The 25846-nt window shown below is 35.4% G+C and overlaps 1 protein-coding gene across 1 annotated transcript in view; it reads right to left on the minus strand.

Moving 5' to 3' along the window:
- Positions 1 to 11211: 11211 nt before the first annotated feature.
- The window catches only part of LOC146132999 (oxysterol-binding protein-related protein 6-like), a 65806-nt gene continuing 51171 nt past the window's right edge, over positions 11212 to 25846 (minus strand). Inside the window, exons 17-24 of the mRNA XM_083397538.1 lie at positions 23799 to 23861; positions 23294 to 23382; positions 22790 to 22868; positions 19264 to 19399; positions 18689 to 18833; positions 13793 to 13919; positions 13238 to 13360; positions 11212 to 12595 (exon numbers count right to left, since the gene is read on the minus strand). Coding sequence (XP_083253664.1) covers positions 12487 to 12595; positions 13238 to 13360; positions 13793 to 13919; positions 18689 to 18833; positions 19264 to 19399; positions 22790 to 22868; positions 23294 to 23382; positions 23799 to 23861 — 871 coding nt within the window. The 3' untranslated portion in view covers positions 11212 to 12486. The remainder of the gene's footprint in view (positions 12596 to 13237; positions 13361 to 13792; positions 13920 to 18688; positions 18834 to 19263; positions 19400 to 22789; positions 22869 to 23293; positions 23383 to 23798; positions 23862 to 25846) is intronic.

Genomic DNA, 25846 nt, shown 5'->3' on the forward strand with positions numbered 1-25846 from the left:
TTCTGCTCATAACTTGTACCAATATGCATATTATGTGGACTACTTTGTGAATTGGCCATAAGCCCATAACTAAAATAAATATCTATTTGGTTTAAGTTGATAATTGTTTGCATTATAAGCAACAAGTTAGATGTTTTGAACATTAACTTGGGGCACGCTACACTCCTGATTTGGACAAACTTTCCTATTGATTCATCTCCTGCTTTAAAAGAAGTCTTAATGGCACCGGTCGTCCAAGCGAAACGACACGTTTATGAAAACTCGGGAAAAAGCTGGTCCTATTACAATATTTTACAGAACATAAACTATATTTGCACCATAATTACAAAAGCAGTTTATATGCCATTAAGACAGAGGTTCTCAATTGCGTGGATTCGAACTAGGGGAAATCGTTTAAGTTTCATTGGAGGGCATTTGCAAACGTACCAAGGAAATAACACTATGTTATATTTATGTGACTTTACTTTTGGAGTTGTAGGCGCCTGAACAGTTTGAATTGATTTCAGATATAGGCTATACAGGTATATAACATTCGTTTTTTTGTGAAAATGGTATAGGCTGAACATTTATATATGTATGTTATGTGGAACAAGCCTGAAAGCGTTCGCATTCCGTGAGACTTAGCCTATTTAATGGTATCAAGTTTTACTATGCTCCTGATTGCACCTCTAACAAAATTGCGGAATCCACCCAACTCAGCTCTTATTTCCATCCGGCAGTGTGAATAAAGATCGCTACAATATAGCCAACGTAATATTGTTAGTGTGCAACATCTAAAACAAATAAAGCTGAGCAATTGTATGTGTGTAACTAAAAAAAAAAAAAAAACATTTATGCCATGTGTAAGTTGTGGTTCTTCGAGGTTAAGCAAGTAACAAAAGGGCCTCTGGTATCTGACTGGTTGGCCAGGCCACACCTGACCTAGTACAATTAAACACCCAACAAATTCTACTGTAACTTCACACATACACGCGATTGCACTTCCTAACATTAATTAAACCTTATTGGAAGTAATATCAGAAAAAATGTGCCACATGAAACCAAATTTTATTTTTCAATTTACGCTTTAAGGAGCACGAAAGTGAGCTTAGGAAAAAGGCAAAAAAAAAAAAAAAAAAAAATTTGTATGTTACATAGTCTGGCGACTTTTCCCAGGCCAGATGAGCTTGAACATTGTTTTGGATGGTTTTTTAGATCCCAAATCAATTAAGAAACACCTGTGTCCGTTTTTCCTCAAATTAACTATTTTTAGCCTTAAACCAGGGTTACTCTTCATAACGCTTGTGACTCAGTCGATCTGAACCAAATATCGCATAGGTGTTCACAAATCGACAAAGAGCTGTAAACTACTTACCCTGAGCTGCAATAGGTATCGCCAAAGCAAGAAACAAATATCCAAGTTGGTTCGATGCATTTAAAAACATTGTTGGAGTGAACAAGGCAAATCTTATTTAAAACACATGTTGTCTTAAGTCTCTGCGTAATTCCTGACGATCCATCAACGAACACTTAATATCCTATCATCATAAAATATAACAGTTCAAACTTTAAAGTAAGAGCTATACTTTGTAACGTCATGGAGATTAACGATATTGCTTTTAAATAATAATTCCGAATATGTTACTCTGAAGTGAAAGTTGCGCTATTATAGCATATAATGTAAAACTACAAGGCCAATGAAAACCTGAGGTTTGGGATTAATAAACATAGTTTAAAAAATCGATAAACGGTATTTTTATAAAAACGTTTGATCCTATCCGCTCCTCTAGTGAGTTTTTTACAAAATCGATATAATGTCACTTTTCCATAACTATATCTGACACAACTTGAAAAACATCATGCTATAGATAGCAACTGTTGAACTCTGTGATTCTCATCATTCGTGAAAAATCTCATTGAACCTGCGTTTGTTCGGCAAAATTTGTCTACAACATTTGGCCAACGCCAAATGTGAAAGCGCAGTTCTAAAACAAATTAAGTGTTTGTATTATAGTATATCTACTGCATAACCCCTACTTTTACAAAGCTAAATAACGCTTACTTAGAACTTTAAAAACGTATCAATTTATTTCAGATATATACCGGTTATGTAACATTTGTCTTTTGTGAACAGGGTATAGGCTAAACATTTATATAGGTTATGTGGAGCATGCTTTTCTAAAACTATAAGCTGAATAGTTCCAAACCCGGATGTATTTGATAATACAAATAATGCTGACACAACGAATCTATTGACCCTGTAAACGTCATAAGAGCGCACTCAAAATGTTCAAGCATCTACCACTCCCTATAGCAGTGGTAGGCAAACTTTTTTGTCGCGGCCAAAAGTACTCTTTTCAGAGCTATTTAAGGCCACAACGAAAATCACTACGAAAACAGTGGCGGATTGAGGATATTTGTTTTAAAGGTGAAGTATTATTGGGCGCCTTGATGGTCAAAACAGTGACATGCCATAACGTAAAACATAGTATGAAACGAAGATTATAGGCGCGAAAAACTTCCACATTTGGCACGATGGGTCTGAACCATGCTTATACAATATAAAAATTCTACGCCATATATAATTTTAAAACAAATGAAATGCAAATGAATGTCGGATAACACGCGCCCCACAATTCTATGAAAACACTAAAATATTCAAAGGTTACTCGCGGCCCACTAAAAAAATGTTATGCGGCCCACAGTTTGCCGACCACTGCCCTATAGTAAGTAACTTATAAAAAAATTGTTTTTTATCTTTGATACGTTTTGCACAGCATACTAATAAATATGTTTTTGAAAAAAGTAGTTTGTGGAACAATTTTCAACTGCAAGGTTTTTGTGGCCAATTTAGTCCGTGCATTCATAATCGAAAAAATAAAATCCTAATTTGAAGTTTAGCGTAGAAAAAAAGTATTTTTTTAGTCCAAGTAAAATGTTTTTATCCGGGACCAGCCAGCTATGGGGGCAATGAGCTTTTTCGGCCGCTACTAGCAGAGGTACTATAATTGGGTCCGTCGTGATATTGATTGCAAGTAACGAAATAAACTGTTAAACTTAAACTTCTGTTATATAAGTTTTTATTGCAAATTCACTTATTAACTTTTAAGTGGTGTTATTTTTTTTTGCGAGTTCGCAAAATATTGGCAACCCCGGACAGGCGCGTATCTAGGATTTTGTTTTGGGGTGCCAAACATATTTTTCAGAGAGGTGTTTAAGTAAAAATAAACAATCAAGAAAAGTTTAGTTAAATAACTGTTTTGTATACTGCAGATATATGTAATTTGGGGCTGTAATTGCAGTGAACTACTAATGCATGAAACTGTACTTAACTCGGTAAGAACTCGTGATTTATTTACAGTTTTTTTAACTTTTAACCAAGGTGTCGAACCGTTTGACATTTCTGGTTCAGGTTCGGTTGGGGTTCAAGGTTTTTTTTGGTATCCGGTTTCGGTTCGGAGCAATTTAAAAGTTCCGGTTCAGCTCCGGTTCGACTAAATTTATTTTCGAAACCGATTTATGAAGTTCCGGTTCAAGTACAATATGGGATGTGTTTCACCTAAAATGTGGGTCAATAAATGTAGAGAATATTTATTAAAATGTAACTTGTATTTAATTAAAGTTACGTGATTGCTTTACTAAAAAAAGTATTTCAAAATATCATATACTGGTAACATCTTACGACCGAATTCTCTAGTGGTGAGGAGCGGATCCAGGATTTTTGTTTGGGAGTATAAAAAATTTAGAGATGGCGTCACTAATTTATGTCATGCAACAAGTACCAGTAACCTTAGAAATGAAAGGACAAAAAGCAGAAGTATTTTCCGGGTCCATGAACCAGTGTGCTAAACAAGTCATTTTGAAATGACTGAAGTCCCAGTCAAGTCCCATTTAAGTCCTTAGGCAAATTAAAAAGTCAAGCCAGTCCAAATTATTATTAGAACAAGTCAATTGCAAATAGGGATGTTTGATATATGACATTTTAATCCGATACCGGTACCCGGTATTTTAGGCAAAAAAGTGTCACGATACAATACTAAAGGATGTGATTACTTATGCTCAATCAAGCAAAATAGATTAAATTAGAAAGTTCAGGTATTTTTCTACGTTTATGGCCATCATTTGTTTAAGCGTTAAGTTGTTCCACCATGGTTATTAATCTACCACCATGGTTCTTAATCTACTAATATTTTAGTTGCGCCTATCACCAGTTTCTTAATTTGTTTTTGATAAATTTACCTCTTAGGATAAAATCGTCGTTTAGGTTTTTAAATCATAGTTCAAAAGCCTATGTCAATTTTGTATCGAAACCACAACTGTACTACCGGAATATTTGAAGTACCAATACTACCACTATACATGGCTTATAGGCTGCGATCCTATAAAATTATCGGACACCCTTAAGTGCAAATCAAGTCATTGACATAAAAAATAAAACCTTACACTATTAATTGGAAAGGTTGTGCAATAATGAGCAACAACTCAACTAAAAAACAACAAAACGCAACATATAGCGACTAGCGAGCAAGTTGTTTTACGTGCCAAAATTCAGATTACCAACTCAATTTTGAAAAAAATGAAAGAATAAGTCCAAGTCAAGTCATTTGTTCAAAATACTTAATTAATCGAGGTAGGCATAAGTCACGTTGGCCCACCTCGATGGAGTCAAGCCATGTCATTTCAAAACACTTTTTTACAACACTGTCAAGTTGAGATCAATGCAAAATAAGGTTTGTTTTACGAAACGTTAAGGTTTGTTCACGAAACGTCAAAGCTGGCCTCCTGGTTTGCCCTAAAAGATTCACCATCGCTACTCCAGAAAACCAACGTGGTGTACCGACTGCGATGCAGATGCAACCAGACATACATCGGCCAAACGCAACGCAACCTAAAGACCCGTATGAAAGAACACCAGCCGTCACCTAAGTCGGAAGTTTGTGCCCATTTGCTCGCGAATCCTACATATAAGGTTAATTTCAACAAACCGGAAATATTTGGTTCGCGGCATGACAAATATCGCCTTTTTTGCTGGAATCGCTGATGATCACAAACCAGAACTCAACATAGATACAACCTTGGCACCTTTATATCTTTTTAACACCTCGCTGTATGAACTGACCCATACATCGCCTTTTTTCCTTTCGTTTTTACGTTTTATCGCTTTTATCTTCACTTGATTTTTACACTGATGATGCAGGAGTTATTGCTGAAAGGTCTGTAAATTGCGAAATGTCGCTTTTATTAAATATTATGGCTTTTATATTTTTATTGAAATGCAAAATAGTAAAAATAAATTACCCACGTTCGTGGTAAGTTCGCAAAATACGCCAAATTCAAAATTATGCTACAGAATATTATAGGTTTTGACGTGAATTAGGGCTTGCCTTGAGAAGGAAAGAATTTGGCAGATGAATTGGCGTTTCAGGGTTTCCCAGCTTTTTTCGACCACGGACCACTATTTGTGAATGTGTTATTTCGCGGACTGCAAAACAAAAAAAAAACAACACAAAAAAACTGACAGCATCAATGGGACGGATGCGATTGCTTCTTTCTGCATAAATCATCAATTCTTGGAGTTACTTGTAAAAGGCAAACTCGTATGTCAGAGTCAACGGAAAGCCTGGACGTGTATTTTTTCGAATCGCGATAAGAATATATTATTACTTAGGGCAGGGGTGTCCAACAAGCGGCACGCGACCAAATAAAAAATGGCACGCAAGCCCCCCAAATTACTTAATTTGCTATTCAGCGAATTGTAAAAAATACCTAATTTTTTATCAGTAAATTCCATTGTTTATTCACAATATAAAACAATCGCTGCAATTATGACAACTGACAATTACTTCTAATACTATAACATTATATTGTAGTGGAGGCATTCACATAACTATAAAGTTTGGTGTCAAGAAACAAAAAGCAAAAGTCAGCTCACCGACGGACATTTAGATGTAGTAATTCGCACTGCTAACTGCACGCTTTTATTATAAGAAAGAATTATATTACTAAACTTTGGCGCGGGAAGAAGTTATAGCAGCGTTTTTCAACCGGTGCGCCGTGGAAGGTGGCCAGGTGCGCCGCGAGAAAATGGGGAAAAAATGTTACAAAAATTCTGTATTATTTGTAGAATTTGCGAATAATTTTAGAATAAACTTTAGTCACTATTTTCTGTGAATAAACACTGAGCAATATGACTGAATTCGTAGCCCTTATTGAAGTCTCATTGGTTGATGTTGGCTCTTCGCTAACAAAGAAAGAGGAACTATTGCAACATATCTAGCGGGGCTTCCGCCATAAGACCGCAATTAAAACAACAGCAACTTCGGCATAAAAAACAGTTCGGAGTAAGACCAAAATAGGACTAATACCTAATACTCGTACTAGCGTTTAAATCAAAATAAGACCTAAATTCGTCCGAATAAGGCCTAAATGGCAAGAATAAGGCCTTTGTAACCTTTTACTTAACTACAAACCCAACCCATAACTTCAACACAAACTTCCTTAATAATTTTAACCATAACCCAAATTCTAATTCTTCCCATTAATCGCGCCTAACCCCAAACACAGGCGAACAATCCTGTGCCAAAACACTTTGGCACCTAAACGTCGACACCAAAACGGACGATGCCAAGAATATGTCCTTCAATCGTCCCATACCCTTTTTTGTACAGTTTTGGGCGTTATTTTGTCCATTTAGGTTTTTTCCGTTACATTTTGGATTTATTCCGAGTTAGATGTTGTTGCTTTTGGGGCTTGTTCTGTGTTTCCAGTGAACTTTAACCAACATACCGTGTGTTTTCATAATTTACAACAAGAAAGGCCTATTTCATTTATTTTCTTTCTCTTTTGGCATGTCTTATTGAGCACATCGCATTTTATAGCAGGGCTGTGGAGTCATATCTGGTCGAGGTACCGTAATCGATTTGTTTTGCTGAAATCGGACTGATGGAGTCCCGAGTCCGACGTGCGCAATACCAATTTTAAAACTAACAATGCCGCCAAATGCAAATTAAAAAGGCGAAATAGCATATGGTGGATATTTTCCAGCAATGTATTGTGGTTGGATGAGATATATGACACTCCTTTGAGGGGATTGTTGAAAATCCTCCTTAATTTAGTTACGTAAATGTGAAAAATAAATGTTGTAGGGTTGCAGACGGACTCGGAATTTGACGAAATCACACATTTGGCCGGAGTCGGAATCGGGAGTTGGAGTCGGGTTATTTTTAACCGACTTTGCAAGCTGCTTTATAGATAATAGAATTGGGAGCCTGATGTAATAAAACTGCCAAGTATAAGTTAGCAGTCGACTTGCTCCCAGGTGCGCCGCCACGTTTTAAAAGGTTTACAAGTGCGCCCTGGGGTGAAAAAAGTTGAGAAACACTGAGTTATAGGATGAAAATTGGCACGCCGGCATGTTTGAGTTGGAAACCCCTGACTTAGGGGACATTTTTTGCCAACGAGTAAAGCAAAAGTAGAAATTGTTACGTTTAAGTTTGATGATATTTTACATTTTCTTGTTAGTTGCAGACAAAAGTTACAAAAAAACAACCCAAATTTATTTTCCAGATTGAGGCCATGAATACTTTGCGGTTCTCTTAACTTTTGCCAATGAGGAATTATCATTTTTAAAGAGATCGTGAAATTGTTTACACGAAATTTCATTGAAATTATATGCAACCGTAAAGATGTTCGAAACTTATCCAACTAATAGGCTGTCTCTTTCTGTGCACCATTGTGGCATGAAAGAAAAAAATGCGTTTAACGTTTGCATAATGGGCCATAATGCTAAAGTAAAATTGCGCGATCTTTAACAGATCACTAAACACTTCTTCGGTTCTGGGATGCTGGAAATATTGCTGGACATACAGTGACACTGATAGTAGGCTAGGCCAACAAAACTCACAGCTTTGCTTTATTATATTGTTTTTTTACATGTGAGGTTCAGTTGCAATTTTTCTGCCGCACTGTTCGCAATGACATTCAAGAAGGTAGTGCTGATAGGGTGATTTGTTTGGAAAACCTTTTTAAACCATTAATGGCTACAGAATTTTTTTGAAATTAATACGTCTCGCGTAAAAGTCTTGTTATAAAATAACTCGAAATGCGAAAAAAGAGGACATTTGGGCATTTTTAAGCGTCCTCAGAGGACCATTCACTTTTCTTGAGAAAAGAAACAAATCCTCCTAAAAGAGGGCATATGGTAGGCCTATTATCACGCCATACACGAGGAATACGAGAATTTTTCGTAAACAACTTTTTGACTGCAACAAAGGCGCAACAACTACGATACTGGATAGCAAAAGCTGGTGAAATCATTAGGTTGTGAACTTGTGAACAACTGCAGCAATTATCTTTGAAAGGGTGTACTGTACAACGTAGATGTGTGACTTTTTAATTTCTTGTCAAATCGCCACAGAACACCTCTGTAGTCGTCGCATACTTAGAAAACAATGTGCGAATCTTTGTTTTGGGCTTAATGCTTAACGCCTCATTCTAAATAAAAAGTGTTGGAGAACCCGGATAAACACAATTTTTAGCGTTTCGCGCGAAATTTAGGCCCAAATTCTGTCGAATATTGTTTATTTGATGTAGAACAGAATCTCCAAAAGGTGCTTGCGTAATGTAACGTTAAAACTTTGGAGTATCATTTTTGAAATTTGCCATGCCCACCTTGAACAGAACGCTAAATCGGCGCTGCAGTTCAACTGATTTTGTTGGGGATTTCACGGTTGAAAAAGCCACTTTGGTATAAAGATTATATTTAAGCGACTCTTTATTTAGGGCAGGGGTTCACAGCCTTTTTTGCTTTTCGTAGCCCTTTGTTAGGTCAGAGCGTTGTACGTACCACCAAAATTTTCTGATGGCATTTTTCAGACATATATTGCCAAATTACATCGCTTTGATAGCTCAATTAAAAGTTAAACCGGTATTTCACTAAAAAAATGCAAAAATCGGAAAGGAATTAAATGGCAGTTATTTTGTTTGTCACTTCTAAGTGAGATATTTCTTGCTGCTTTATTGATAAAATTCGCTCAAACGATGGTTCGAATATACTGAAGGCAACACGTAAGTCTGCAGCTAGCAAACTGCATTGTTTTAAGACAGAGGTTTTGTAACTACATAACAACAATTATTTGTACTTAATTGTTTTTGTTGTTTTTTTCAAATCAAAGATTGTAATGGCATAATATGTTTTACAATTACAAAATAAAACTGTACTGTGAAACTTCGTACCCCTTGATCAGGGTTGGGCAATTTTTTCTTAACCGCGGGCCACATGAGAAACTTTAATAGTTGTGGCGGGCCGGGTTAAAAATAGGATCTCAAATACACGCAATATGACGTCATACCCTGGTGGTATAAAACAAATAAGCTAACGAACATGTTATTACGTTTGGAATTGTGCGAAAATGTACAATTTAAGTCGAATTTAAAAAAGGCTACAAGACGTCGCGCGAAGCGCGCAAAGATTGCGACTATACACTTGTTGTAAAATGCAAACTTTAATTTAGATTTAGAGGGGGGTGTGACGCATTGACCACCAATAAAAAATGTACGTTGCTTGATATAATGGCGTTATTAAATTGTGGAGCGCGTTGACCCAAAATTTAAGATTAAAATAAGTAAAAGTTTCGCACAAAAAAACTTTGTGTTTTTTTGCTCTTCTGAGGCTTTTACCGATGTGATACTTGCGGTAAAACGGCCATATTGCAAAGACAATATAAGACGGGAGAAACACACAGCTTCATCTAAATTAGGTTGACAAAATGTTCATCGATATGTTTCAGAGATCAGAAAACGGACGGCATTTCGTGCATATTTTAAAGACGGAATACTTTCGACAAAAGCGCAAAAATATAAATATTAGGCTGGCAAAGTTTGGCAAACTTTCAAAAGAGAGACTGCGACATTGCAGAGCACGATATTTGTCTGTAAAGATCGCGTGGAACTTATCAGAAAGGCAGAAGAGATTCGCGAAGCGCGAAAACAATTTCCGTGTTAGTATTTAAAAATAGGTTAATAATCGAATTTGGCCGGGTCATGACTAGATCCGGATATGGAAAAAGTGTTTACGATACAACGAAACATGTAGAAACTCCCACTTGTTTTCGCTAAGTCTGTATTTTAAGGAAAATAAGCTGCGGGCCGTATGTTGCCCAGGTTTGCCCTTGATGTTCAATCTCGTACCCCCGGTTGGGAAACCCAGTTTTAGGGAGTAAGCTCAACGAAAAGCAAAAGCTAGCATGGATGTAAAATGAGTCTAAAGTTGGACGTAACAACTTATGTTACAAGTTGAAATACGTCATACGGTGAGGATAGTAAGTAATCAAGGCACATTTACATTTAGTTTGTGGTACTTCAAAGTATGATAACCGGTAAATCAAAATTTATTATTAACAAGGCGAAGATTCGCATTGGAATCTTTTTTTCTGTTGTGAAAGCTTAACACATTTTTTTGGGACACGACATGTAGTCCGACTTATAGTTTACGATTTACATGAAATAACGTTGTAAGTTGTAACTTTATATACTGTGGTAGTTTTTTGTCAAACAAACCAACTATTACTTTAAGCGCGACTCCTAAATTTTACCTTTATTCATTTGTATTTTTGTTTTAACTTTGTTCTCTATAATTTCTAAGGATTCCTTATTTTGGTTTTATTATGTGAGCGACCGAATTTGAATCGCGATCCATACATTGTTAAACACTGCTGTATAGCATACACGCTCGGTTTTTGGAAAACCCTATTCTACACCGAGCTTCAATGTTTTACAGAACAATCAAAACAAGTTAAAAACATAACTACAACCGAAGGTCTAGCTATTATTCCTTACATTAGAGGATCTCTTACGAAATTTTTTTTGAGTGGCCGGGGAATATAAAGCGCATTGAAACCAGTAACGAAAATCGGAAAGTTATCATGAAAAGATCTAATTAAAACGCAAAGGCTTAGAACTTTGGTTGTGACAGCCATATTTTAATACATCGTAGATAACAAATGGTCAACTTTGGAGCAAGAATTGTTTGGTAAACATGTTTACTCTTATCAGGCGAAACCCCTACAAAGCAAATTGTGCTGGTCATAATCCCATGACCAAAATATTCTAGCCATTACTGTTTTTCCGGCGTTAAAGAGTGATAGGTTAAAACTTAAAAAACTGGTTTTGTGTCACACTGTGGTGTGGCTAGACTACGGCAAACACACCATATTCAAGGTAAAACATTAACAAACTAATCAAATTTTTTTATTTCCTAAGACACCAATCAATTAAAAAGATAAATTGCTCAAACGCGTACTTTGATTCGTAAAATTGATTTCATGTGCAAATAAGAAATGATATAGATAATTCTTTAGATTTTCCTGTCGTAGTCAAAGTCAGTCTTTGATAAGTTCTATTTAAAAGAGAAATATATTTAGCCACAAAAAGGCATCAAATGCAAGTTTACGTGTTTGCATTGTTTTGTTGTTATTTTATAGAGTCGGATGATGCCTTATTTAATGAAGAAATACATTTCTCTGTCAAATAACTAGAACTTCATATTGAATGCCTTTCACTAAGACAGGAAAGTCTAAAGAATATTTGCTCCCATTTGAAGTCATTGTCGTAATTTTACGTGTAAGGGCGAGGAGATATCTTCATATTTTAAACATTCAGTTTGTCATAATATAGAGAATTGCACAATTACGACTAAGTGGCTACATATTAAGCTCTGGTTTGGACTTTAAGAGGATAAATCATAACAAAACAACGTCTGTGAATATATTTTCTTTAGTTTGGCTTAACCATCTGGCAGTGGTTTCGTATATTCAATGACTGTTAGTTTTATTTTAATGGCTGTTTTAGTTTACAGCTGGACATACACTAGGCTTTATAAAAATTGAAAACATAATTTAACTGCAATAAAACTAGAGCATCGATAAAACAAAGTAAAACAATTTTCTCTAAAACTTAATGTTGCGTGGATTAAAAAGGTTTTATGGGCACACAAAATGCAAAAACTTGAATACAGATAGGTCTCATCGAAAAAAAAACATCCCTAATAGTGGGACATTTATAAAGTGCGAGATAGTTGGCAACAGTTGTTCTTGTACTATATGATATTTAATTTTTATCACGGGTGTGAAGCACTAAGTTATTTCGAAACAAGATTACATATCTAAGCACAAAAATCAAAAAATTTGTTAAACACGTTCAAATAAAACGGCTAAAACGTCATTAACAAAACTTAACGTATATTAGTCGCAAAATTCTCTAAATTTGAGATGTGGTAAGGTAACACGAAAAAATTAAATAAAATTATGGCAGGTAGAAGTACCATATTATAATGCAAAACTGTGAATGTGAAGTTCCAATAAAAATTATACTAAATCTAAAGAGGTACTTACTCAAAAGCTTAAAAATAAATAGTTAATATCGTGTGGTACCATAAAGTCACCAATGCAAAAGTATCCAACTGCATAGCTTAGAATCATAATTGCACCGAATGATCAAGAGCCCGTGACTTTACCACAGTAGTGGCAGTTGGTCGAAATTGGCAAATCCTGGTTCTTCTCTTAATTTCCAGTAAGTGTCAGTAAATACCCAGGTGTCATCGGATCCGTTACCTGATTTTCTATATTACAATAAAAAATAAATAAGCAGATAAAACAATACATCTAGTTGTTTGCGTGTTTGTAACTTTTTTACAAGTTCACAATCTGTCAAAATATTACATTGGCGCTTCGCACTTAAAATTGTCTTCATATGTGGCTTACTAGGCCCCTGGGCAAAACTCTGCGAACCATTGAACACATGGTAAATACGGTTATAACCCGATGCTATATTCATGGTAATATTCATTGATTTAGGTAGCCATTGTAACGTTATTCAACCATGTCATAATCTGGGAATGTACTACTTTAAAAAAAATTGCGACGAAGAGACCGTCTCAGGAGCTGCGGTTATTACGTGCCCTTTATCTATATGAAAATAAATTTATTAATAGGACAATAATAAAATCTAGGTTCTGCCAATATTCGTAAAAAAAGTATATAATCCCATGGTCCGACTCAGTAATTTTTTAGTTTTAATAAGTGATACATTGTTATATTAAAACACCTCTGATATGCGGCGTAATTTTAATATTAGCATTTAGCGTTATGAGCTTTTAACACATTTTTCTATAATATAACAGGCATATTTTTTTCTGCAAAATGTTAAAACGTAGCTGATGTAGGTTAGCAATAAAATAAAACCCCAACAAGTAAAAAATTACTTGAAAAACAATGGTTGATATGTAATGTCGTTCACATCTCTTTCTTTTCTTTGATTTCGTTGGAGTTGTTCAACTCTCTGCTTTTCTTCCTCTGCTAAATGGATATTGCCTTCTTCTAAATATCTACAAAAAACGAAACTAGAAGACCGGATACAAAACCCCTTGAACAATATTACAAGCAATTTGGTGCCAAGAAATAATTTAAAAAAAAAGTATTCGCTAGGAAGATTTAAAAGTATCACTATCGAAACGTTCCGAACATTACACCAACTAAACCTTGAATTGAAAAAGGTATTTGCATATGCCTTCCTAAGAAAGTTTGTATAATCAATATTCTATTCCAAAAGTGAATGCTGTTAATAAAGATTCGCCATACGTGGAATTCTGCGAAAAAAAGTTTATTTTGAAAATCCCGAGAAATTTTTTATAAAAACGCTAAAATAAACGAGTGCAAACAAGGAGTTTTTTCACCTGAATACAAAAAATGCACCCTGGCGAACCGAGATATAATTATATAATTATTATGTAAACAATGTGCAACAAAAGTACATGTACCTCTGGTCAGGTCTAAATCTTGTGTCAGTTCGAGGAAGAAGCATGGCTTCTTTTGGGTCCAATTCATTGAGCTCAACAGCAAATCTTGTGAAACCATAGTATTTATCGAAATCGGGTGGCATAGATCCTGCAACACATATTTTTTTTTATTACCACAAGACCAAAAAGAAAAAATAACGACAAAATATTGTTTTAAAAGACTTAGCGGGTGATAGCAATTATATGAACAATGCTATATAGCAGTTAATAGTTAATATATTTGGTTGTACACATCACCGTCTGCTGCAAAAATGTTGTTAACCAAGAAATCAACGACTTTAAGATACAGTCAAAACAGATAACACAACAGTGTGCATCAGCGACTATAAACTGATACGTAATACAGCGAAGTTAAAAAGTTACTTTATTCCCCTATTACGGCAAAGTTAGCAAAAAGTTGCTTCATGCCCTTTTAATTTTAAACATTATAATGGTATAATTTTTTGATGTATGTTTATTTGAATGCATGTCACAAGGTAGTCTTTGTGTGATTTATTTAATATTAAGCTTCAGGTAATTTCAATAAAAATACTAAATTATATTCGATAAAAACGTTATTTCATTTTTTACAAACATTTCGGCAATACCTCATGCCAGTGGTTCACATATTTTTTTTGCGAGGCCCTTGGAAAAGTTTGGTGATCTTGCGACGCACTCAGCGATAGGAATTTAAATGTTTTATATTTAACTTGGGTATACAAAATGCAAGAAAAAACAAGCAAACGAAACTACAGCGCAAGAAATTACCAAAATTTTAGGATAACAAATTAGGTGTGACGTGTGATATTTGCACTAGTATGGCGTGTATAGAATGAGCGTGAAACTTTCAAGCATCAAATGTATAATAACTTGCTGCCAAATAACACCTTAAGGCAGTGGTTCTCAACCTGGGGGTCGCCATGTACAATTTCATTAAGGAAATAATCATACGAATTAGGAAATATGAACTAACAGTTTAGCAGTATAGAAGGAGCAAAAGAACCGCCGGTCTAACATTCGTCTTTGTGCGGTTTTTGCTGCAGTGAACCTGTGGCGTTTATGACATCACCATTACACTTTTCAATTAATGAATCAAACCTAGCTTCGGTCAAACGATGTCTAATAATAATGAATGGACGCTCAAATCAGGATTGCCAGAAGGCCTGAAATTTGAATCAAAAACAATAAATTGTTCTAATTTAACTGCTGTGTCCGACGGTTTGCAAATCATTAGGACAGTAAGCTTTCTGTCCTAATTTGACCGAATTGATTTGAAACATTGTGGGATGAAGTAAAACCACGGGCTCACGAGGCCTACAAACTTTGTTTATACCAACTTTAACAACGTTAATTGAAAAATGGTTCGCGATTTTGATGCGGATTTCTGCAATAATTTTCTGCAATACTAAAGCGTCAGGTGTAGTATAGGGAGCTTTTAGTTTCAAATTGAAATTTAGGCCAAGTAACAATAAAATTTGTGCTAGGTTTACAATAGGTTACAGGCAAAGTATTTCTACTTTTCAGCGGTATCATAACATTTTAAATAGCCTTTTCCAAAACATCCACAGAATACCGGTAATAAAATTTTGGTCTTGCCGTTTTGGCAAAGAGAAATAGAATTTACAGACAGATTGCACTGCTGTTAACGACTAACCGTTTTGTAAATTTGTGAAGAATTTTGGCTGCTCACCAAGAACAGTTACCTCCATTGATTACCTTTAGTTTCGCACTAGGTTTATGGTAAATAGTATTTGACCTAAAATGTCAATCTCTGGCAACCCTGGCTCAAACCGTAACTTTAGCTTGTGTCACATTTTAGCCAAATTTTTATACAATCCTAAACTAGATTTTCTCTCTTTTGAATTTGGCCAATTTTAAAATGTGTTTTTCATTTATTCAGGTTTATTACACTATAATTGGGGGGTCGCGCAAGTTATCGAAAACTTAAGGGGGGTCGCGAGAACAAAAAGGTTGAGAACCACTGCCTTAAGGTTTCCTCGCGATTTTTTACGATAACTGTATAGTTTTCCCCTAATCTCAAAAGACGTGATTCATAGACTAGCTACAAATGTTATAAGTACAGTCATCTTCAGTCGCATGTTTTGCGTTTTGGCTGCAACACTGTGGCTTTCTCTTTTTTTATCAATAAACAACAAACTGCTCGAGCCTTTTTTGTCGCGCGCCGAAGTGAATCAGAATTAAAAAAATGTGATTGTTAAATCATAATCAATCGCTACAGTTTTGCTCTATTCAATTTAAAAAGCACGCGCCAGGAAATGATAATATCTGAAAGCATCCTATTGCCCCAATTAAATTTGAATAAAAAAAAACGGAATTACCATTTGACGCCCTTGAAAAATTTAAACGAAGCACCAGGGCGGCGCGACGCCCAGTTTGAGAACCTCTGCCTCATGCCATTATCAGAGTAAAAATACAATTGAAGATAAAAACGAAATGGCCAAAAATAACAAAAAAGAAGGTTATGTATAGGTAACTAAGTATCACTAGGTTTTAAAACGATAAAGATTCCAGCAAATATAGACTGGCATGCCGTGAACCCAAAATTTCCGGTTTATTGAAATTACCCTTATGGGTAGGATTGGCGAGTAGTTGTGCACAAACCTCCGATTTATGCGATGGATGATGTTCTTTTATACGCGTCTTAGGTTACATTGCGTTTGGCCGATGTACGTCTGTTTGCAGCTGCATCGCAGTTCTACACGCTTACACAACATTGGTTTTATGGAGTAGCGATGGTGGGTGGCTTAGGGTAAACCAGGAGGCCAGCTTCGAATTTAAGGTTTGTTTATGACACTTTAACAGATACCGCTATATTTACTGGAGATAAACATCGATACCACCTCGGCACCTTTGCATCTTTTTAACGCCTAGTGGTACTTACTGCAATCGACATGGACCCAAAAATAAGGCTAACCGAAAAATTAGATTAGCATTTAAATAAAGTTTTTGGACATCCATTGTATTTATACGAGCCGTGTCATATCCACATTCCCTACTTTTTGCCAGAAACAATCTGTTGCAGTAATTTATCAAGTGTTATGGTTAGCGATGTTCAAAGTACAATCCCAAGGTATTCTAGATTCGAAACCAGAATAGCGAATCCTAGTATATTTTTATTAAATTATTTAACCTCGATTTTGTTTGGGGAAGGGATTGATCTTAATCTACCCTACAGGGCCCACAATCACAGTAATAAATCGCCCAAACAATTTTCTAACATGTGTACATTAGAATAAAAAAATCTCTCATATGTTTAACATTCTTAAAAACTGTCATTTGAAGCAGTCGTGTAAACTGTAATATGTCAACTGTCCAGGTCGTTGCCAAAACTTATATTTTTGCCAATAGTGAGTACAATGCAACACTGCACTAAAAAGTCTTAAGCAATTCGGTCCTGTTTTTTTAAGCATTTTTTGGTCTTCGGGCTTATTTTTTTACTAACGTGATCTGTTATGCAGTCAAATAATGTACTGCAAAGAATACAAAGTTACTATTGACTTAATGAATTCTTGACAATTACACTGCGCATAACTGCATAACCTCGCTAAATATTGGCCTAAAGTTGACCTTAAGTAACCCTATAGCGCATTTTGTGGACGGCCAGCACGTTTTACAACGTAATGTTACTTTTGCAACTTAACGCATTTAGGGAAATTGCGAACTCCACACCAGACATTACACGTTGATCGCTCGCCCAATAACGCTTGATTGACGCTTAATTATTAGACGAACGTTATCGCGAGACGCGGTAATTGGTCGCCTGAAAAAACGCTGACACTGCACTACCAGGTTACATTTAAAGCAAGCACTGTAAATTGGTCGCCGCAGCGACAGGCCAATTTACCACACGCGTTTGTGCAATTAAAAATCCGGCACATAACGCGATCGACCAAACGGTGGATCGCGATCAAAGTGTTGGCCAAACCGGCTTATAGCTTTACTGATTTAATCAAATTGTCGACTGCACTGCACCCATTTCCCCATTACCAACCACTTTGCAAAAAAGGTGCCTTCGCCGCACCCTATTCTGCTGTAGCCTAAACGGCAGTAACCTTGTACTGTTTACTGCTAAAATGGCGTCAGCTGCTGTGCCACTGCCCTACCATCTTACCACTTAGAAGTAAAATCCTGAGACTTGTACGCCACGGAAGCACCTTTTCATTTATGGTGTCATAAACTACGTATCACGAATCTGTTTAGGCATATTTTAGCCCAAAGGCCGTGCCGTGCGTTTATACTAAAACCATGCTGCTTATTTATGTCCTTTAAATATAAACGCAACATCGAAAGTAGATAACGGCCTTAATTAAATCACATTTCGTCAATCAAAACTTCATGTTAAAAAATATTATTTGGCCCGGACGTACAATTAAACGTGTGGATCTTTCGCAGCTTTATTCGCCCAAAAGTTTCCGACCCTTTATGTATAATGTATATTAATTAAACGTTACAATAGTAACATTAGTGTTAGTATGCGTCCCGCATAAAAAGGGATTTCTTGTTGCGGCCCTGTACGATTTGAGTTGTGCAGGCCTGACATAAATTAATGGTAAAGCAGACGTGTTACTGATTGGTATGCTTGTTGTTTTTGAAGTCAAACTTTTCTCAAGCAACCTTAGGGTGATTAATCTGCGAGTCAGCGGATCTCAAACTGGGGTCCGCGAGAAATTTTACGGTGTCGTTAATAATTGTATTACCTAATTAAATTTTATAGGCTGAAGCACAAACATTTTATTTTTGTGGATCTCAAATTTAAAACTTTAAAATATTAATCCCTCAATATTTTTTAAGAAAACACATGGGTTTCGCTAGGTAAAAAAGTTGAAACTTCTGCACAGAAATTTAAAAATTGCTAACCTGGACGCCAGATGCACTTTGAGCTGTTGCCGACGCCAGAGTATACTCCTTCATACCACTTTCCATGTAACCTGTGTTTCACTTCCCCATCAGCATCTAGGACAACACCACTAATCTCACCATTTTTGTTGTTCCAATAACCACTCTAAACAAAAATACAATAAAACTGTTCCAACAGTTTGATATGACTAGACTCCGAATTCGTGTTAAATATGGTTTGGGGTTAAGTATATGCCTTACTCTGGCCATGTAGGCCTTATTCCGACGGGTCTATGTTTTTTCAATTGTGTTATTGCTACGTTGTATCTGTTCTAATTTCGCTCTTATGGTTAAAGTACTTTGTTCAAGCATCGTCGGGAAAACGGCAGTAGCCCTACACTAGTTATAACCTGGCTACTCGGTAAATACTTTTTGGGAAACGCAAGGTATTTTATTTAGTGAAGCATTAAAACCAAAGAAGGTGAATGTCAAATGATTTTTACTTGCTGCTGTGATGTTGTCACACAACATTTAACTAATAAAATGTATAAAGTCGATCTGCTACAATTTTACAGAAATGACAAAAAGTAACAAACCTTATTAAAGGTCAGTTTACAGGTGACATTTCCGCAGCTAATGTTCATATCACCATAGTGCTCAATCCATCGTGTACCACTCATAATGTTATGTACACATGATGTAACTTTCTTCCAAGAGTACTGCTCAGCACTCCTAACAAAAACAATATTAATTTTGTATTTTTTTAATTAAAACTCTAAAAACCATACAAACAAGTGTTTATCTTAAATGTTTATCAATAATAATATGATTTCTAGCTTTTTTAATTAAAAAAATCGTATCATTACTCAAATTATAATTATATAATTATATTCATAATAATAATATTCATAATTATAATTTCAATATTAATAACACTGGCCAACCTTTTTCTTTGAATTGGCTCTTGTTGTTTGAAATATTGATAAAAATTTGGCTAGAGAAAATTTTCTAACTTTAACATTTGACAAAAAAGACGAACACAACAATTAGTAACATGCCTATTGAAAATGTTTGAACCAATGTGCATTCCTATTCGCAACCAGATACTTTAATACATATAATGATATAATCGTAATTTTAGCATCCCATTAGGTTAGTACTCTGTATATTGTGTTGTACTGTACAAGTTTAGCTTTACGAGAGATTATTTCCTAAGCGTTTGGTAAACTGTGCACTATTAGACAGTACACTAGGTATTGCGTGTGTAGTAGCAGGTTTATTATTCTGATAAGTCGCAGTGTCTTGGTATTGCTCAACCCATTTACACACTGTGGTACTCCCTTCAGCTATCATAACATGTCAATATCTTATTTTGTAACTATGTCTTTGTAGACTGGATGCTGTAATAAACGTTTCATACACTGTAGTTCTTCAGAAAAAGAATGGGAAAAGCAGAAACACCATTTAACATCATGACCATAAGGATAAGGAGCACGATGAGTTTCATGAAGAGATAGATGTGTGTAAAGTAGTTCAGCTATTTCAGTGCAGTGGCGTAGCCAGCCGAAAATGTTTGGTGGGGGGCAAAAAGTTTGGACTTTTTTGTTTAGCTTTTGTCATTGTATTAACTCCTGTAACGAACACAAAAACAATGCTAGCAAACCTTTTCGAGCAGCAACTGAATGAGTGTTAAACGCAATACCCAAAACCCTTAAAAGAGCAAAAACTGTCTGAAAGTAGTAAAATTACATTAATGTATAGCAAACGTAATATTAACTATATCGTTTGTGACGTAACAATGCATGACAATTAAAGGTGTTGTACGTCTGTGATCGAATGTTATGGTACTGCACTACTGCTCATCATAAATGCTAAAAAAACAAATTATTAAGAATAAATTTTTATAATTTTTTTCAATCTCATTTTGACAACTTTCAGTGGATGGTTGTATAAGAAAACAGAGAGTAAATAAAACCAATTGTTGAATCTGTATTGTTTTGGGGAGACAAAATAATCCCTTTTAAGGTCATAGTTTTTTGGAGGCTGCAACCCTTGTGGTCGAGTAAATGTGACATTTTCATTACCTTAAAGAATACTACAGAAGAGTGACTTATTTGCCCATGCTGGAATCCAAGATCAATGAACAAGAAACACGATTTTCCGACGAAATGCTATCACGTTGTCATTTCAGTTCATTACTATCAGCAACTTGTCTAAACATTGATCCGCTAGGTATGTAAAAACTATTTTCAAAACCTGAAGAAGTCTGTTAAAGAACAAGTACGGTTTGCAATCAGCCCTATTTTCTAAAATCCGGCTATTTGAAGGAGATATGGTAGTGTATTTCAAAAAGAGAATCGTCGTCATTAATGCGTAAAAGTGTAGAAGAAGATCCACAAAATTGTATTAAAGATAGCTATTCGCTTGTAAACTTAATTTAAAAAATCTTTAAATGGTTCCTGTTATCGTTGCATCGGCGTTGCAAGAGATCTTTTCGCGTCTGTGCTGATTTCGCTCATTGAAAACGTGGAGTATGGGCCAAATCGATTTAGCAGTTTGGCATTGTTGCATGAACATCTGGACATCGAGTCTACTGACGCAGCAATTATCGGACGCTTTGTGTAAAGTGGAAACTGTAATCCGAATTTTGTGTTTTATATGATTTGTAAAACCTAAACACCTTTGTTTTGAGAGAATTGTTAAAGCTAACGTCATCAAAGAACCTTTAGTTGCCAGAGAGAAACCCGTCAATCCACCACTGCAAATCAAACATGGTTTGATGAAGCAGTTTGAGATGAAAAAGCTTTGCCTACAACCGGAGATTGCTTCAATTCTTTTTGCAGTTTCCTGCTTTGCTAACAAAAAGCTGAAAACAGGCAATGTTGATGGCCACCAGAACCACAAATTAAAAAAAGATGCATGTTGTGTGCATCACATTTTCTCTTCGTCATAAAAGAAAATTTGTAAGCATTGACCAAACTTTTGCATTATTTAATTGATTAATAAGATTTAACAAATAATAACATTCATAAACAAGTGTGTAAAATGGCAATCTTGCCCTTCGGAAGTCGTAGTGATCAACGATAACGACACAGATGTTACGGTAGACCGAGAGCCTTCAATGGGGCTAACCAAAATCAGTTGATTAATTAAGCAATCTCAGGTGGAATCAATTTAAGAAACAACTAGACTGCAGTGGTTCTTAACCTTTGGTAACCTGTCGAACCCCTATGTTATTCTGCAAGCGTTCGTTGAACCCCGAATTTTTGCTCAGTATTCGATTCTTCCTCCTAGCAGTTGAAACTGGGCACATTCAAATAATAAACTTGCATTTATATAGGTTAAATTGGCCAAACTTTCAATTAATAACATTACATGACACCTTGGCACATAAAAGAGATTCGAATTTAGTTTGAAATAACAGCATTTATGTTTCAGAGGAGGTTCTCCCCGAACCCTAGAAACAGCTTCGTCGAACCCAAGGGTTCGGTCGAACCCTGGTTAAGAATCACTGAACTAGAGCATCAATGCTTGCTGCATCCCGTTTGAACCTCACCGCAAGCTAGTTGTTTTCTTCACCTGTTCTTACATAAACACAAATTCCTAATTGATCAACTAATTTTGGTTCAACCCTCTGAAGGTCCTGGTGTACTATGCTTTAACAATTTAAGAAGTGCAATGTGATTGTCACCAAAAGTAATGTTTGTGTTTTAGCGCCATCTGTTTTCGCAAAAAAAATCTGTTGTTTACTGCTAATATTGTTTAACTTTTTAAATCTTAATATTAACAAAACACGATTTACCTGATTGTCATATTTCATAGAATCAAATAAAAAATAAACGAATAGTGTAGGTATAGACATGCTTTAAAAGAGAACATCAAAGTTGTAGCATAAAGAAAATACAAACGCCAAAGTTTGTATAATTTTTTCAAAACTTTTTGGGAACAATTCTATGGAATATTTCAAACATTAGAGCCAAGTCTTAAAAAAACGATGTAATTTTCAGATTCGGCGGCATCAAAATACCCCACAACTGTATAAACTCTTTTGGCACCAAAATGTATGTTGACCAGTGTAGTAAATCTTTAAATAAAAATAAAAACAAATCACCAAACACACACTTTTTTAGTAGCACATGGACAGAACCAATAGGAAATATCTCCATTGATTTCCCCCAAAACTTATTTTTAAATCTAGAATCTGAGGAAACATAAAATGTTATTAAAGTTTGATTAAACCTGATAAGCATAGAACAGAATTTTTTACACCTTTTAAAGTTAGCACAGTTAAGGCAGTTTTCATTGTACAGTGACACTAAAATTTTTCCTTGCTTCAATAATAAGGTGATTAAAAATATGTTAAAAAATACAAAAGATAATGTTTTCTAAGGGTCATATTACTTTCTTTACACCAAATCTACAAATTTCCTGATAACGTTCGAAAAAAGTTTTGGTAAACTAAAAAGTGAATGCTTAAATAGTTTTTATTCAATAATATGTAAGTCAAAAACACACTTAAGACGATAAGATTCAAACCCAACAAATATAAGTTATAATCTTTAGGGGATGTGTTTGTCTTACAGATCATAAATAAAATACATGTGAATGTGATATTCTAATTCTTACCTTGCCAATACTGAAAATTATCACCATGTGCATGACAAACAGAGATAGGAGGGTGGTGACAAACCTGCTCAGCAATGAAGCGGAAACCTCTAACAAAGAAATAATGCAGTTCATGCCAAACTACTATCAATGAAGATGTAACTAACGACTTATTGACAACTATGTCATGTTGTTGCCCAGCCAACTAAATAAATATATTATAGTCATACAGTCGCTCCTGTTAGGCAAGTTTGTTAAGTTGTACCCCCGGAGGGGATCAGTTCAAGGGCCTGTTTATTTAGTTGCAAATAGGGTATATTGAGTTTAGGCTGCATAGTGCATATATATTTGATATACTTTTTTTTTATGCAATACTTTTTATTGATGTGAGAAAAAACACATACTCTGAAAATTGTAATTTTAATTCATTTTTTTGTATCTTTAATTATATTTTAAATCTTTATTACTGCCAATTAGTATTGTTAAATAGACTCATAAAATGTATAACCTAATGAACTATACTAACTTGTCTTCTCTGATGCATTCATAAGTTTCTCCCAAAATAGGATTGAAAGGTTTTTGGCCTGCTCTGTAAATGGAATAATGTATTACATACTTTTATATCCAAAGTGTTTCTAAACAAGTGGTGTGCGCGAACGATATGATAAAATTATTTGGTAGGGGCGTGGAGATCTAATACTTTCAAATCAACAATCTTACTTATGACATCAACCAAAAATCATTGTTTGATATAGGATCAAACCTGATAAATTTGAATCCATTTGATTATTTAAAATTTATATAGCAAAGGAAGCATTTCAGTTGGGATCTAAAAAAAGGGTGACGCGTAGGGAGTGTTTTTATTCGGATAGTGATGATAGTCAACATTTGTAAAAATACCACTATGCAATGCAAGCACTTTTCTATCGTTAGTGAAACCTTATGTTTTAGAATACATTCTAAAAGAGGTTTTTACAGCTTTTTTTGGTGGTCATTGGCTAGGGCTGTAGTTTATTTTGTAGTCGTAGAATGGTAAATGACCAGTTTAAATTATGGTTGGCAAGCCTGTCAAAGCATTTATTTTTTTTATCTGTACAGAATTTTGTCATTGCTACAGATATGGGTAAGCCGATATTTGTTTGGAAATTTTACAACACAATTAAAATAGGAGGCAAAGTTAAAACGCAGTGTCAGTTTTGTGCTAAAGATTATGTAACCTATGTCCCATTAAGCAACATCAAAGGTAAAGCTAGGATCTACACAAGATATATCCAGTGAATGCAGCAATGAAATAAGAGTAAATTTATGTGAAGAAGAAGAAGAAAGTGATAAGATGTCAGTGTCTTCTGCATCTTCATATCAAAGTAGTATCAAAGGATTTGTAGACCAAATTACACCACAATTAAAACACAACATCTAGACCAGTGGTTCCCCCTAGGGGTTGTCTGTGCTTTGTGTTATTGCAGCATTTGCCCTATAAGTACAAAACGTTTTGTAGCAATTTATAGAGATGCGATCACTGTTTGTTTTTTTATAAATAGTGAAACCAGATACAGCCCAGGTAATTGTATAGTATCTTTCCGCACAGCATTTCAGATATTTTTTTCGAAGGTCATCCTTTTGCTGCTTATAGCGAGCGATTACAAGCCGTTGTAATTTGCAAACACTTGCGGTTTGTAAAGTTTCTTCACCATGGTCTACTCGTCAACAAAGACACCTAACAGCGATTTTGGAATTCATCACTGATGTAAGCCATGTAGCCATTGTTTATTTTCTATTCGACATAGATTACATCGCGTTTGCGAAACCCCACCTTGACCCAGAGGTTCAAGCTTATTGTGGAGCAAAAGCCAACCTCAAGCTTGAAGACATTGAGGTTGGACAGGCAGGGTCTCAAGGCTCGCTACGCTTAATAGTATAAAAATTGTGGAAGCATCAAGCTTTTGACTTGATACACTGTCTTTCCAACCCATCCATAGCAACAACAAGAAAGCTGATGTCATCGCAGTTGGTATGCTACAGGCTGATGAAGCAAGTTGGTTCATTAGCATAAAAATGTGTTCATTGCAGTGATAAGACAGACAAATAGGAGGGCACAAACCAAACGACTTCCAACAATCGCCTTAAGTCAGAATACATCGACGTGACACCATCATTTGGAACTAGCTAGAGGTGAGTAATATAGAAAAAATTGGAAAATATTTTTTTTTGAAATAATGAATTGAAGAGACGAAATAGGCTACCCTAATGCCCCGATAAGTTGGTTAGTAATCTCACGACTCATGTTTTCTTATGCGCTTGACAATACTTTTCAAATTCAGTCTGTTGGTATAGAGATATTTAATTCCAATTTTTAAATGAACCGGAGGTAAAAAGGATTATTAGTTGTAGTTCAGCCAGGTTAAAAAATAATATTTGGACAATGAACTAAAGGGCATACAAACAAGGTTTATTCGACATAGTGGGTCACAAACTGTTTATAAGAAAAAAATAGCCTTGGACTACAAAAGGTTTGGAACCACTAACCAAGAGGACTGCTGTAGGGTTGGTATGGGTAAAGGCAAGGACTTCGGT

This window comes from Ascidiella aspersa, chromosome 9 (assembly GCF_963924565.1).
Source record: "Ascidiella aspersa chromosome 9, kaAscAspe10.2, whole genome shotgun sequence".
In the NCBI taxonomy this organism is placed as follows: domain Eukaryota; kingdom Metazoa; phylum Chordata; class Ascidiacea; order Phlebobranchia; family Ascidiidae; genus Ascidiella; species Ascidiella aspersa.